This window comes from Chanos chanos, chromosome 5 (genome assembly GCF_902362185.1).
Source record: "Chanos chanos chromosome 5, fChaCha1.1, whole genome shotgun sequence".
Taxonomy (NCBI): Eukaryota; Metazoa; Chordata; class Actinopteri; order Gonorynchiformes; family Chanidae; genus Chanos; species Chanos chanos.
In genome coordinates this window covers 37,127,525-37,142,795 of record NC_044499.1, presented here as the reverse complement: position 1 = coordinate 37,142,795, position 15,271 = coordinate 37,127,525, and the positions used below count along the sequence as shown (strand labels likewise).

Here is a 15,271-nt window from a genome sequence, read left to right as displayed (position 1 = left end):
AGGGATGCTGCCTACTCCAAAGACTGCCTCTTAAACCCAACGCACACGCACAAGCGCACACCCTCTGCCATTGTTCACTTTGAGCACATGCAAGAGTCAGGGAACAGGGGGCTGAGGTCATTGTCTCAAACACAGACTCCATGCTCAATAGGTTGGCATTCCTGGCGCTTTAGCGATCGACCCTTTGACATGCAGGGTTGAAGAATGTTTTTATACTCGTCACACTCTTTGTCAGATCACATCCCTGATGTGAGTTTGCATTTTTAGGCAGGAGGGGAAAAAAAAAAAGATTTCACAGTAATGCTTAAATGGCTCTTTGCCAAAGTACGTCTTTGGAACAGCATAGTGCACAAATAAAGATAATCTTTAAATGGAAATTAAAGAGGAGACAGTTTGTCTGATTTTAAAGAGGGATCATTATTTGTGCTTGCTTCCTCTCTGGTTCCGGTGGATGTTTTTTTTTTGGGTTTTTTTTTAAACCTGTGTACATTCAGTCTCACAAAAAAAAACGCTCTTTGTCCTGAATATGTCTGTATGTGTCACTGGACTGACTGTAGCATTGCATCAGTTGTATATGTCTAACATCATAAACAGCACTGTAGATTTTTTGCGAAGGTTTGTGCTGTTAGAGATTCTCCCCTCTAATCTGTTCCTTCGGATGTGCGGTGATGAGCTTTAAAAGTTCCTCTCGGCAGGCTCAGCTCTGCATGCTTTTACAGAACCTGTGGTTGGACACAACAGTGGACTTTGCTGATTGACTTGTTTTGGTGTAAACAGTTTTAGCAGTGTGTGTGTGTGTGTTGTGTGTTTTAAAAGCCATAATATCTGATGCCACAAAGGTCGAAGAGTAATTACGAGCACTGAGAATTCACCTCAGAATGACCCTGGAAAGCGGTCAGACGACAAGTGGAAGAAAGAAAAGATGTAGGAAAGAAAGGTAAAGTGTACAGATCTGGGAGGACTGCCCTCTACTCTTGAGAAGCTCACAAGAATTGTCTTCTTGAGTTGCAGTACAGAGGCAGTAGGTTTAAAGAGGAATCAAAGAATTCAGTGCCGCCGCCAGGACGTCATTTGGTCTCTGCTGTGTGCTGTACTGTATATGGCCGAGATGACAATAAAGCCCCACTTGACTTGACTTGATTACTTTAGTGGTGCCACAAGAAGACATGAATATACTTCCAGCCTTTGTAAATGAGAAACAGTAGTCATTTAAAATAAGTAACCCGAATGAGGCCTTCCTAGTGAATACTTTTAGCTCGGTTAATGAATGGCAGGTCAAAACTATCATTTGTGCCTTGTGATGAAACTAAAGCCTTTAATCAAGCCAGTTGATCTTGCTACAGTGCTGGACTGGCAAAAGACATTCACTTATCTGTTGCTGAAATAACAAATAGGACATTATCTCAAAATCTAAAGGTTGCCACACCTTATACAAAGGGGATTTTCCCCAAAGTATAAAAGAAAACTCAAAGGAAATCTGTTTCTTTGTTGTGTCTAACGTGTCAGCTGAAGAGCCGGGTAAACTTTTCTTTTAAAAAGGCATAGTTTTAGGCTTCCTGCCCAGTTGCCCTGCTCTTTCACATTTCTGATGGTGTAGCTTTCTCTAGACTGAGTCTGGCATCAGACGTTGGCATTTTTACCCAGTCAGCGTTAAATTTCATTCTTCCGTGTCCCTGTGTCTCTGTCCTTGGTGGACTTTGTCTGGCCTTGGGAAACCAGAGATGCAAAAGCACGAATTTTGCTGCTCTTAAGCCTCTTTGAAAACAATTAGCAGACCACACACATTCATTTAGATTTTATGTCGGCGAGCTTCAATCACTCAGACATAGGGTTTGCATGTATTGTAATTGCTTGCCAATAATTATATGTACTACTGGTACACGTATGTCCGAGGACTCGATTTTGTTATCCGTTGGACTTGCCGCAGATGAGAGATAAGCACAAATCAGCGCTGAAATCAGCGCCGGCTGTAAACGTCATTATAGCACATCTGTTTGCCACACTCTTTATCACAAACGCTTGATTATTTAAACTATCTTGGATGGGGTGGTGGGGGGGTATAATACGTTAATCTGCCTTGTCCCCATCTGAATCCATGGAGGACTGCATGCATAATTCATTGATGCTTGAAAACCAGGACGCAAGTGAAAATTCCACAGACATAATCATGCGGAAATAATTTGGTTCATGCGGAGACATCGACGGCCAGGGGTAAAGCAACAAGTAAATGAGTTGCTTAAGTTCGAGTCATTTTAAACCGACTTCAGTGACGGCTGTGTAAGTCACACTGTCCTTGCCATTTTTCCTGCGTTGTGAGCATATGGAGCTCCTATGCATCGTGCTTACCCAAGCTTGCTACTGAATTATACGCATTCCTACCACGGGGGAAGACGTAACCCGATCTGTGCGCACAAATCGGCAAAGAGAGCCTGAGAAAAATCCCCCCTCCCTCTCTCTCTCTCTCTCTCTCTCTCTCTCTCTCTCTCTCTCTCTCTCTCTCTCTCTCACTGAGCCCTCCTCCGCTCAACACGACATTCCCTCTTTCATTATCCGGCTGCAGACCTCCGCAGAAGCCAGTCACTGTGGGAACTGACAAGCCTCCAGGTGGAACGAAATCTGGCTTGCTCTTAGATCTTCACTTTATCGGTGACGCTCGCTGTAACCACGCGTCCGCACCAGGGGTCTTGCCCGAGCATGTCCACTGCCGCTCGGGATACATTTTCCGAACAGGGAGAATTGGTTGTCAGTCGTCCTTGGAGGGTAGCCTGCGTAATTTACCGGCCCGGTCACTGTGGAATTTAATCGACTGAGAATAGAAGAGGATTGAAACGGCAGTACAATCATGGGGTTCAACGGCACTTTAAAGATGATCTTTCACAAAGTGAGTGGGTATTTTGATCTTTTAAATGGAGTTTTGTTTGTTTTCCAACTCCGCTAAATACGATGTTTCTGCAACAATTTACACCCCTTACCAATAGTCTTTCTGAAAGCGGTGCCTGTCAAAAATGGAATAGTTGTAGGGAAATAAAATTAGGTTACAGGAAAAGCAGTGAAACATTCATGGATTTGTCCTTAATCGAAACCTCTTACCATTATCAAAGGTTGTGCTGATCCTGTTTTAACGTTTACCACATGAAGGTGCGAATGGGTTTTTCCCCACCGAAGAGCATGTTTTGATGCTTTTCCATGTACATACAGTAGCAGGCTAGCAATACTAGTCGGGTACCTGAATGGATTTTTTTTGTATCGAGTCGGATTTGTAGGTGGTTTCAGATGCAGAGTTGCAGTGATCTTTTATCCCTGCTTATGGCAAAGACGGGAGTTCCCATCCTCACAGGCATGGCAACACCGCGTATGTGTAACCGACATTCCCTCCCTGCGTCTCGGCCCTATTACTGCAGGCCCCGCTGAATGTTTGCTTCACCTGCTGTATCCATTTTATGGAAAAAAACACGTTTGTACTAGAATAATTCACATCCTCAAATATTAGAACATCCATATGTGTGTGTGTATATATACACAGTTTTTTTCGTTTGTAAGTTACTCCGTGATTGGTGCGTTGGGCGACACCGCAGATTGCTGTCAGCCTTGCGTTACATGCATTGATCGAATTGTACACTGTAAGCAGGTTGTAACTGTCACGTTCATTTTTAAATCAAGTTTGAGAATATATGAACCCTTTAGATTTTGGTGGGTCCGAATGCTTTCATTTTAACGGCTCCTCCTTGATTTTCCCGGCCTGAGTAACAGTCATTGTTGATTGCTGTGAAGGCATCACGCTGGTTATCCACATAGCCAATGCAGTCGGAGATGCTCGTGTATCGAAGTAGACACGTAGTTATGTTTTTCATAAATGACTGCGAAGCTAACATAACGTGCTGAGGGCATGACACATTTTTCAAGGGCTCACGGAACATAAGGCTGAAAGTCAGCAGAATCGAACAATATTAAGGATTCGTTTGGGTTCGCTACCACGAACCATTTATTGATATCTTCACTGATTGACACCCACATGGTTCTCGTTCTTGTTGAGTCATACGGTAGTCAAACGTAATGGTAGTCATTTGCTGGATTGAAATAGTCAAGTCTAATTGCTGAGTTATTAAGATTGCCTTTAAACTCTCTCAGGTATTCTACCAGATATTCTGTGTTATTACTGCTGCATGGGTGTTGTCCTCTAAAGGCTTCAAGAGAAGTGTGTGTGGGTGTTTGTCAACTAATAGCTTGCTTTGTAACCTACAGTCAGTCAATACTGATTAATGTCGTGTACACATACACATACACACACACACACACACTACGTCATTGTGTATCTATAATATTTATATAAAAAATATGAAATTTCCAAGAGGTTCCATGTGTCTAGGATGAAGTCAGTACATCTTCTATAGATTTTACCAGGTGTTGTCCAGTCATCCTCTGCTCTTTCCCACAAAGCAACAGCTGGAGAAACTGTTATACAGACTTTTCCCTCATATTTTCACCCTACCTTGACTGTCTCTCTTTTCTCCCATCTCCCTGGGACATCTGAGCTTCAAACTCAGAAGTAAGACTTGAAACAGGCTTGGTTTGGCCAGCAGATGAATGGTTGTCAGCCTTAAGGGGAGTAATGTGGTCACCAGCGCAGGGCACCACAGGTTTATTTGCTATGGAGGGATAAGTTGTGACGGATGAAAGATTAATGCCAGATTTGAGGACACACTGCCGGTTTTCTCACAGACTTGTACACATACATGTGCTTACACACACGCGCGCGCACACACACACACACACACACACAACCCATTAATGTTCATTATTATAAATGTGGTCCTGTTCTCTCTGTGTTTGTGGCTATTTGTGGGCAGAGACCATTCATTCACACTTCCTTTAATTTCTCGCCGCAAGCTCTGATAGGATCATTCCCGTGTGCGTACAGCGGTGCGTTATTTGCATCTGTGTTTTGGTTTGCATGAAGGCTTTTCTCCTCTTGAGCATTTTCTTTTACCCTCTTTGCCAAAATGCAAATTCTGCCCCCAATACCGTGATGGTGATGGTTTCAGCTCACTGGCCTCTGACCCTCCCCCTCTTTCTCTCTCTCCCTCCCTCCCTCCTCCCCCTCTCATTTTGGTCCTTAGATGAAGAGAAAGCTGGTCCATGGCGAAGATCGAGCCGGGAAAAAGCCCAAGGGCCCAGCATACCCAAGGTGAGAGACACACACTCACACTCTAACGCTCTTTTGATGTGGCTGCCCACAGAACACAGTAAATATGCGTCTCAGTGCTGTAATTCTTACTTTAAAAGGCCAGCCTGCCAATAATTAGACCCCAGCGAGACAGATAATGTGGAAATAATCAGAGATTTAAGCTCTAGCATCCAAAACAAAGTGCCTATGAAAGGAGGGAAAGTGGTTTTATTGAAAAATTGTTCCCTGGAAAATAGGACAAAATAGAATCTTCTGAGAAGAAAGACTCACATGTGGCTTGTAGTACATTGTTCTGTTGTTAATTATAATTTCTGGCACCATCTTTTCCTCTCATTCCATCCCCTGGTCTTTATCATGCTTTCTTCCCCCTCACATTGTTTCTCCTCTCATCTCTCTGTCTGTCTGTCTGTCTGTCTGTCTGTTTGTCTCTCCCCTCAGTCCTGCCAGTCTTGTCCCCTACTCAGCCACACCCACCACATTCGGGGACCTCCGTGTAGCCAATGGACAGGGATCACAGCGGAGACGCATCAACTCAGTCCCTCCCCCCTCCGACATGCAGGAGTGGCTACGCACCTTCCAGGTGAGGCTATATCCGCTAATGCATATCAAAAGCTCATGTAAAACGCAGCTGCGCTCCAGTGTGATCTGTGCTAATTGGAGCACATCTGAGCGCATGACTTGCTACAGTCCTGAGACGCACATCGTCACCACTGACACAGCCCTTTCACTCCTCACGTATCACGTAAGTCCCATAATACACCAAAGTTACCGAACAGAAAGGGCATGACACTGGGGAACTGCGTCCCCGCTTTTTGGGATTCACTCCCAAAGTGTCATTTATCTGTCTGTCATGAGCCCCTGTTTGAATCAGGACAGACAAATCTGTTTATTCACAGACACCTTGTCTTCTTTCTTCCTTCATGCTGTGTGTCACTTCCATAGCCTGTCCTATTTAATGTCTTACTTAGTATGTCTAATACCAGCTGCAGCATGAAATTACCTTTTATCCCTAGAGAGTGAGTTCTAAACTACGGTTAGTACAATTAGCTTTCCACTCATGCACTGCTGCAGAGAGAGTAATGTGAATGAAATTTAAAACAAACAAACTCAAGTGTTAAGTTGCTGTCGTGTGGTTTTGGGGTGTGTATGTGTTACTACTTCTCAGCGTGGACAGGTTAAGGTGTGTGTGTGTGGGTGGGTGTGTTCGTGTTCTCCAGATGTACCCTTCCATTTATTTTTCCCACCCCAGGGAACAGGGAATTAGAGATTCCAGTACAGACATGTCCCGTCCCGTCTCACTGACATTTACAAACCTTTACAGTAACCTCTTATTAGCGTCTCACGAACCTTTCAGCAACATTTTATTAATGTCTTACTAATGTTTGATGTACGATTCTCAGACATGCAGTCTGCTTTTCAGTGAGGGTCATGTTTCACTGATGTCACACGGATGTTTTCAGATCAGCAGCCAACACACTACGGTCTGTTTTTTTTTTTTGTTTGTTTGTGTGTCTCTCCCCCCCCCCACCCCCCCCCACTGTCAGTCTGCTAAATGCAGTCATCCACAGATTGTGTTAGAATCAAGCGTGTCTGCTTATTCTGACAGTGGGTTGTTGTTGTTTTTTTCATTTGACTGAATTGTAAGCTTAGTTTATGACTGTGCTGGCTCTGTATGCGAGATCACAGAGGATTTTAAATAAATACTGTTTCATAAAGAAAATAATTATGTAACAGTGCTAATTGCAGGTTTACTGTATTTAGAGAGAAGCCAATGAAAAGCTTTTGTTTGGGAACAGTAGCAAGTTTTTCCTGATGTGTGTTGGGCACCATGAAGGATAGGACCCCAAGCACCAAGCCTCTCATGTTCTTCTGTCAGACTCATGTAATCACTGCCTGCTGGAGCTGCTACAGGAAGAGTGGAGGATGATTGTGTGTGTGTGTGTGTGTGTGTGTGTGTTCAGAAACAGATCAGAGTCTGTTATATAAGGCCTACAGTGCGAGCATGTGTTTGGGTCAATGATACCATCTCGCATTTCTCCCCTTGATTTAATTTTTTCACACATCCCATGTGAGCTTGTTAAAACTAAGCATGCATCTTCTCTCTCTCTCTCTCGCTCTCTCTTTCTCTCTTATGCTCACTCTTGCCTTTCCTAAACACACATATGAAATCAAATACAGATATGTGTCCTGAGGGTCATTAAAAGAATACCATATAGCTTTTATGTTTTAAGCTAATTTTTTCTCTCTCTCTCTCTCTCTCTCTCTCTCTCTCTCTCTCTCTCAGACATGGTCGCATCCTGAAAGGCTGTTGGCTCTAGATGAGCTGATTGACAGTTGTGAACAGTCTGAGGTGAAACACATGATGCAGGTGATCGAGCCGCAGTTCCAGAGAGACTTTATATCCCTTCTCCCCAAAGAGGTACACACACACTCACTTGCTCAGTCTTGTTTTAATTTTGCTGTAATTTTCGTTACTTGCTTCCAGGAATTACAACAATATTTAATCTCCTCTCTCTCTCTCTCTCTCTCTCTCTCTCACTAGCTTGCGCTGTATGTTCTGTCGTTTCTGGAGCCCCGTTCTCTGCTGCAGGCAGCGCAGACTTGCAGTTACTGGAGGATTTTGGCAGAGGACAACTTACTTTGGAGAGAGAAATGCAGAGAAGAGGGTGAGTGAGTATACACGCAGATTTACACATATACACAGACTACAGGCCAAGGATTCATTCAAATCTACAATACCCTCACTACTTACTATCCTACGCACACACCCACAAGCATCTCTCTCTCTCCCTCTCTCTCTCTCTCTCTCTCTCTCTCTCTCTACCCCCTCTCTGCACTGCAGTATAAGTAGCACTGGGCTCAGTGCCAGTCACTTTGAGGAGCAGTTCTTTCATACTAATGAGACACACACATACACTCACCCCATTACCAATAAGCCGCACACACACACTCCAGCAAACAAAATCCACTCACACACAAACCTCCTCCCTTGCATAGATGCCCGTCTATTGATTTATCTCTCTCTCTCTCTCTGTAGGTATAGAGGAGCCCCTGCATATGAAGAGGAGGAGGATGCTGAGGCCGGGCTTCAGCCACAGTCCGTGGAAAAGTGCTTACATTCGACAGCACAGAATACACACCAACTGGCGCAAAGGAGACCTGCGCTCCCCCAAGGTACCACATGCCCACTGAACACGCGCCCTCCAGCGTTTGGTTAACGAGAGGCTGTCTTTGAAAGGCTGAGCTGTGAGGTCGAAGAAGCTCTTAAAAAAGACGCGTGGGTCTCTGAGGAGGTTCACAGACCTCTGACAAAGCCGAGTAGTGTCTCTTTGGTTTCCATGTTGCCGCCACTCATACAAAATCTCATTCAATTTCATACAAAATCTCATTCAAACTCATACAAAATCTCATTCAAACTCATACAAAGTCTCTGAATGCGTTGGCTTGTACACGTTCTGGTTACTCTGGATTGACCTTTGAACGTCCCCTCTGTGCCCTCAGGTGCTGAAAGGCCACGACGATCATGTGATCACATGCCTGCAGTTCTGTGGCAATAGGATTGTGAGTGGATCCGATGACAACACACTCAAAGTGTGGTCCGCTGTTACAGGCAAGGTAAGAGGCTTTGCTGATTTGTGTTTTTTGTGCGTGTGCGGACATTTGCATGCGTGTCCTATCGGTGCGTGAGGGAGATTAAGGAAATGAGAGACGGGGTTATAATTTTTTTTCTATTCAGGGTGAACGTATGCTGACCAAATATCATGGTGAACAAAACAGATAAAAATTCAATTATTTCTGTGGAATGGAAGTGCCCTGAGGAGATGCTTTATGTTGCCATGGTTTTACGAGCGGTGTTGTTTCATTGTTGATCAACGTGACCAGTTCACCTTTTGCTTTTATAGTGTTCTCTGAAATTGCTTTTTGGTTTTGAAACTGTGCGTGTGTGTGTGGCTTTCTTCCTTGTGTCCAATGAACATTCATTTCACACATGAACACTAATGAAATGCCTTTTTCTTTTTAAATATAAAACATACACACACACACACACACAGTGTCTGAGCTTGTACGCAGTAACCTATGCCCTTTCTATGTTTATCAGAACTCCGCCCCTCTTAGAATAGGACGGTGAGTAATAGCATGATGAGGGGGAGGGTTGATCAAGTCAACCAATAGAAAAGAGTCTGATGAGTTCCCTGATAGCTTATGGGAGGATTTGATTGGCTCTCGTAAATCAACAGCGATTGTCCTTCAGCGACGGCCTCTCTTCTGGCCAGCGTGTCGTTAAGTGCATGGCCCTCAAACAAAAAGAGACTAGCATTTAAATCACATTCATAAATCTCAAGAGGAGAAATGGCCAGCCCTCAGTAGGACAATGAGAGCGTCTTTGACAAGGATAGAGGCTAAGCTAGTTAGTAGGCAGATGTTCATCCTGTCAACCCACCACCCCCCCCCCGTCCTGGTCAGGAAAGAGGACCACACGTGAAGCGCTGTGTGGAAGAGGAGGCTGTGTGGGCGGGGGGAAGAGTTCTGGGTGACTGAGTTTACTATAACGTGGACGTATAGAGCAGCTGCCTTATTAGGCTTGTGGCTTATTAAGTTATGAAGTAGAAGAGAGATATGGAAGAATGGGACGGCTTCTGACTTGGTTTCTTATGAAACAGTTTCTCGACGAGACGTCTAAGAATTAGCGATCAGATGTTTTAAAAAAAGAAAAAAAAGTCTTAATTCCACTGTTCTGAACAGCGTCTGAGAGGGATGGATGGGTCGTGATGCTAACGTTCCAGTGGTCCGTGACTGGCTTCTTTTTAATGGGCTGATTATGGAGAGCAGACCTTGCAGCATTTGGTGAAGTCATGGCTATCTCATTTCAAAAGGCTTCAATAGCCGTTTAATGATTAACCACGCTCGGGCCGACTTCTCAGGCCGACGCGTCGCTTTGTTTTGTCGGACGCCGCATGCTCTGAATTCCTCATCCTTTGTCCTGGGGGGGAAAAAAGCCTTTTGGACGAAGATGCATTTTAATGATTGAATATCGCATTGTAATTTATTAGCAGAAGCTGTACACATGAGATGCATTCTCTCTCTCTCTCTCTCTCTCTCTCTCTCTCTCGTTTTTTTTTATTCCCAGCGTGGGTCTGCTCTTGTGCTGAAGGTTGGAAAAGTGAATTTATAATGCCCATCTGTTCATGGCAGCAGGATGTCAGAGAGAGAGAAGGAGGGAAAGGAGGTAGTGGGAGAGAGAGAGAGAGAGAGAGAGTGAGAGAATTGGCAAGGCAGAGAATCAGACCACTGTTTTCCATTCTCTCCCCCTCAAAAAATCAATTATTAAAATATTTAAAAAATAATGCTTCGTTTAACCTATGTGTTAGTAAGCGAAAAACCCAGAGAGATTCAAATTCCCTTCTGCACAAAAGGCTTGGACAAGACTACAGCATATTGAGTTCAAAGACAGAACAAGCTCAGGTTAACAAGCACAATGCACAAACAGCAGAACATATTACTGAACATAAGTCAGTAATTTAATAAGTAAACAGAGGTAGACTGTGAGCAAGAAATCCCCAATCTCAATTTTTAAGGATTTTCAAGGGCATCATATGACAGGATGAAGGCTGGATACGGTACGGGTTAAAGGTATACACTTCCCAACTGAATCGAACCCGGAAAAAACAAGACTCTGATTGGTCAAAATGCCGTACATTCACTCTTCTAGAAACATCTCAACAATTCTCATTCTCACTATTTGTCATGTAGTAATTGTCTTGTTGTTGAAAGTACGCACAAAAAAGCCCCGCTGTGTTTCTGTGTAGTGATTATGTGATTCTGTTTCTCTTCATTCTCTTCACTCTCTCTACCTGTTAGGCTAGTTTCGGTGTACATTCCTTGTGCAAATAGAGACTGCCTGTTTCTGTCTGAACCTGCCCTTTCTCCCTGTGTGTGTGTGTGTGTGTGTGTGTGTGTGTGTGTGTTTGAACAGACACACCTTTAACCGGCCAGTTTAACTTTGACTGTGTAGCTCTACGTAGTGAAGGCAGAACTGCTTTAATATTTGCCTGATGACTGAGAGGAGACGGGGGGGGGGGGGGGGGGGGTCCTTTCTGAATGTGCTGTAGTCTTTAAGGAAAAGTCTGTCCAATATAAAAAGCTTTTCTAATAGCCTCAGATAGTAATAATAGTGATAATTGACATTATAAATTTTATTTGGTAAGCACTGTTCTCAGGCTGAAGGTGCAGTACAATAAAATACAATACAGTCATCAGAGAAAATATGAAATGGCTTTTCAGCATGTGAAGCACATTATCATCACTCAGTAAGTTTTATTGCTGTAACCCCAAGCGACATCAAAGCAATATGGACAGACCAAAACCCGAACATGTGCTTTTAAATGTATGAAACATTTTAGTAGCCTCTGTTAACATTTTCAGTTAGAAAAGCATTAGTGCACATTAGTACAGTCTTTTAAAAGTTAATGAATGTTTACACGAACTGTATATGAGTAATTACACAAAGACCTGGCCACACAGCGCTCTCTCTCTCTCTCTCTCTCTCTCTCTCTCTTTTAAAGCATGTCTTTGGAATACTGAATAGCCATTGCCCCATAGACAAACTCCCACACTGGAGTTGACTGCGTCTTCATCATGTCTTTGTGTTTGTTCTCATCTGTAGCTTCAGTTCTTTCTTTCCTTGCTTTAGGCCTTCTTTTTCTCACCTAGTGTTAATATGTTTGGAATCTCAGGTAGGGGTGGGTGTGTGTGTGTGTGACACTCCCACTCTGCCCTGCAACAGTTGGAATATTTACAATGGTTGCCTAGGTGATCAACTGCGGTACCGGGCAAGAGGGAAAGAATTGGAGTCGTTCCCCCTTGTTTTTCTCTTCTCTCTGTTGCTTCAGGAGTAGCTTTGTATGAAAGAGATAGGAGAGAGACTGCAGAAAGGGTATATGAATGAGATAGTGTGTGTGTGTAGGACTGATCAGATACTTTCTCTTTTTTTTCTCACTCTCGGTAGTTCTTACTGGTTAGCACATCTGTGTTCTCTGTCCCATTTACTAGGAAAGACACTCACCTACACACGCGCACACACACACACACACACACACAGCCCTGGGTTCTGTTCCTGATTCTCAAAATAACACACTCCTCTCCCTCTGGATTTATTCCCCCTCTACCAGTAAAGAATGTCCAGCTCAGCAGAAAACAAACACACACACATATGCACACACACACACACACGCCATTAGCAAATACCATGCAAGGCTGTTTGGAAGGTCATTTACCTAGCAGAAGAGTGAGGAGAGAAGTCGTTAGATCATATAGAAAAAGGTAGTGACACACACACAAATGTACACTCGCACTCAAGCTGGAGCATTGACCTCCCTATTCAAACAATTAGTTTAGATCAGATATACCTTCATCCTGATGGTATAAAGGAAATGTATGGAATCACTTCACCAAACTCTTTCTCTTTATTTAAACATTTGACACATACTTTATTCACAGTTATTCATATCCCATATTCATGCAGTTGAAATAAAACTGCTGTTCATCTCTCACACTTTTATTCAGGTTCTCTGCTGTGATATATGCTATTACAAAAAAAAAAAATTAAAAAGTCGTGGTGTACTTGTGTAGGAATATATGTGTGTGTGCATATAGTGTGTGCATGCCTGCTTGTACACTTGCACTGGACGGTCTCTGATAGATGAAAAAAATGGACTAACTCTCTCTCTCCTGGGTTCTGTCTCTTAGTGTTTACGGACGTTGGTTGGACACACAGGTGGCGTGTGGTCGTCTCAGATGAAAGACAACATCATCATCAGCGGCTCGACAGACAGAACGCTCAAAGTGTGGAACACTGAGACCGGCGAGTGTGTACACACACTCTACGGACACACGTCTACAGTGCGCTGCATGCACCTGCACGGCAAGAGGTGAGAGACACACACACACACACACACAGAAAATATCATTCTCTATCACACACACTCACTGGATGCAAAGATGTACTGAATGTACTAACCTATTTCTCTCTCTCTCGCTGGCTCGCTCACTCCCTCTGGTGCAGGGTTGTGAGTGGCTCTCGGGACGCTACGTTGCGTGTGTGGGATGTGGAGACAGGCCAGTGTGAGCGTGTCTTGATGGGTCACGTGGCAGCTGTGCGCTGTGTTCAGTATGATGGACGGCGTGTGGTCAGTGGAGCCTACGACTTCATGGTCAAAGTGTGGGACCCTGAGACTGAGACCTGCCTACACACACTGCAGGGCCACACCAACAGAGTTTACTCACTACAGGTGAGTCTCTTATACACACACTCACCCACTCACTCATACTGCAGGGCCACACCAACAGAGTCTGCTCACTACAGATGAGTCTCTTACACAGACACACAAACACACTCACCCACTCACTCATACTGCAGAGCCACACCAACAGAGTCTACTCACTACAGATGAGTCTCTTACACAGACACACACACACACAAATACAAATGACAGCACTTATTTGTGGTCTGAACATGTACAGGTCTGATCGTAATAGGACTAAGACATACAGCTGTACCATTGGCTGTCTCTCAGGCCATTTGTAAGTCCCTCTCTTGTATTTCTTTGTCCTCCAGTTTGATGGAATTCATGTGGTGAGCGGCTCCCTGGACACCTCCATCCGTGTGTGGGATGTGGAGACTGGTAACTGTGTGCACACTCTAACAGGACACCAGTCTCTAACCAGCGGCATGGAGCTGAAAGACAACACACTGGTCTCTGGCAACGCAGACTCCACCGTCAAAATCTGGGACATTCGCACCGGACAGTGCCTACAAACTCTCCAAGGTACAATGGCAGAGCCTCTGTGTGTGTTTGTGTGTGTGTGTGTGTGTGTGCACGAGAGAGAAAGAGAAGAAGAGAGAGAGAAAGAAGCCTGAAATGTAGCAGGTTGGTTAGATAATTGGGTCAGTGAGCTGTTTGTGGAGTGTTCAGTAGTACTTTTATTTCAGAGTGTGTTCAACACTGAACGCACAATAGCCACTGCATTCCACACTGCTTGCCTCATTACCACTCACAGACAACAATAAAGCCCAAAGCCTTGTCATGGGAAAGAGGTTTTCAGCAGCTCTCCTGTCCACACATTACTCCACACAGACCCTTCATCCACTTTACTTTGTCCTGGGTTTAGCTGTGGAATTCCAACCTCTTCTTCTTTTCTTTTCTTTTTTCTTTTTTTTTGTTAAGCACCATTTCCATTTCCATTTGAAATTTTAGGCCATACATGAATTCATTTCGGTGAACTAGTGTTCCCCCCCGGAAATGTTTCAACATTTTAACACAACCATTAAGGCAGCTGAACATCCTGTCGATTTATCGGCGTTTTTGAGCCTTTTGCATGTCTTCTATGACCTTTTCTCTTCTTCTGCCTAAACTTCAGCCACAACCATCCATTATAGAACCTGAATGAGCTGTTTGGCTTACTTCCATGATCGCACAGGCACCTCAGCTGTACATCTGTTACTCAACACTTGTTTCACAGTAACCATTAACACGTTCCTCTTCTCTCTCTCTTTCACCTCATAGGTCCTCACAAGCATCAGAGCGCGGTGACCTGTCTGCAGTTCAATAAGAGCTTTGTGGTGACCAGTTCGGACGACGGCACGGTTAAGCTCTGGGACCTGCGCACAGGCGAGTTCGTACGGGACCTGGTCACCCTGGAGAGCGGGGGCAGCGGAGGGGTGGTGTGGAGGATACGCGCCTCCAACACCAAACTGGTCTGTGCCGTGGGCAGTCGCAACGGCACCGAGGAAACCAAACTACTGGTGCTGGACTTTGACGTGGACATGAAGTGACCACCTTCTGTAAGGACAGAGAGAACATATGACAAACTGAACGTCAAAAAAAGTTTAGACGAGACACGAGAGGACTCATCCTGTAAGGATTTTGGGATTCTGCTAATTGACCCTTGGATAGAACAAGAGGAGACTTGAGGCTCAGGAAAAGATTTTGAAGTATGGATGAACTATGGTATGGGTGTGGACAAAAGTGCTTTTTTGGGAGAAAAACCAAATGGTGAATGGTCTGTTTTTTTTTTTTTTTTGTTTGG

The 15,271-nt window shown here is 44.2% G+C and overlaps 1 protein-coding gene across 1 annotated transcript; it reads left to right on the top strand.

The window, feature by feature from the left end:
- The first annotated feature begins 2,842 nt into the window (after window positions 1–2,842).
- LOC115813350 (F-box/WD repeat-containing protein 7-like) lies at window positions 2,843–15,246 on the top strand. Its single transcript, XM_030775991.1, has 11 exons — window positions 2,843–2,881; window positions 5,118–5,185; window positions 5,624–5,765; window positions 7,470–7,604; window positions 7,728–7,851; window positions 8,223–8,359; window positions 8,687–8,800; window positions 12,932–13,113; window positions 13,248–13,473; window positions 13,800–14,010; window positions 14,749–15,246. Exons 1-11 carry the CDS (start codon window positions 2,843–2,845, stop codon window positions 15,015–15,017), a joined length of 1,647 nt encoding a protein of 548 aa, XP_030631851.1. The 3' UTR covers window positions 15,018–15,246.
- The last annotated feature ends 25 nt before the right edge of the window (window positions 15,247–15,271 follow it).

Excerpts from the sequence above, each read along its gene's own strand:
- LOC115813350 (XM_030775991.1), top strand. The coding sequence starts at position 2,843 with ATGGGGTTCAACGGCACTTTAAAGATGATCTTTCACAAA. Across the intron at positions 7,605-7,727 it reads TATCCCTTCTCCCCAAAGAG|CTTGCGCTGTATGTTCTGTC; the intron begins GTACACACACAC and ends CTCTCTCACTAG. Across the intron at positions 8,360-8,686 it reads GAGACCTGCGCTCCCCCAAG|GTGCTGAAAGGCCACGACGA; the intron begins GTACCACATGCC and ends CTGTGCCCTCAG.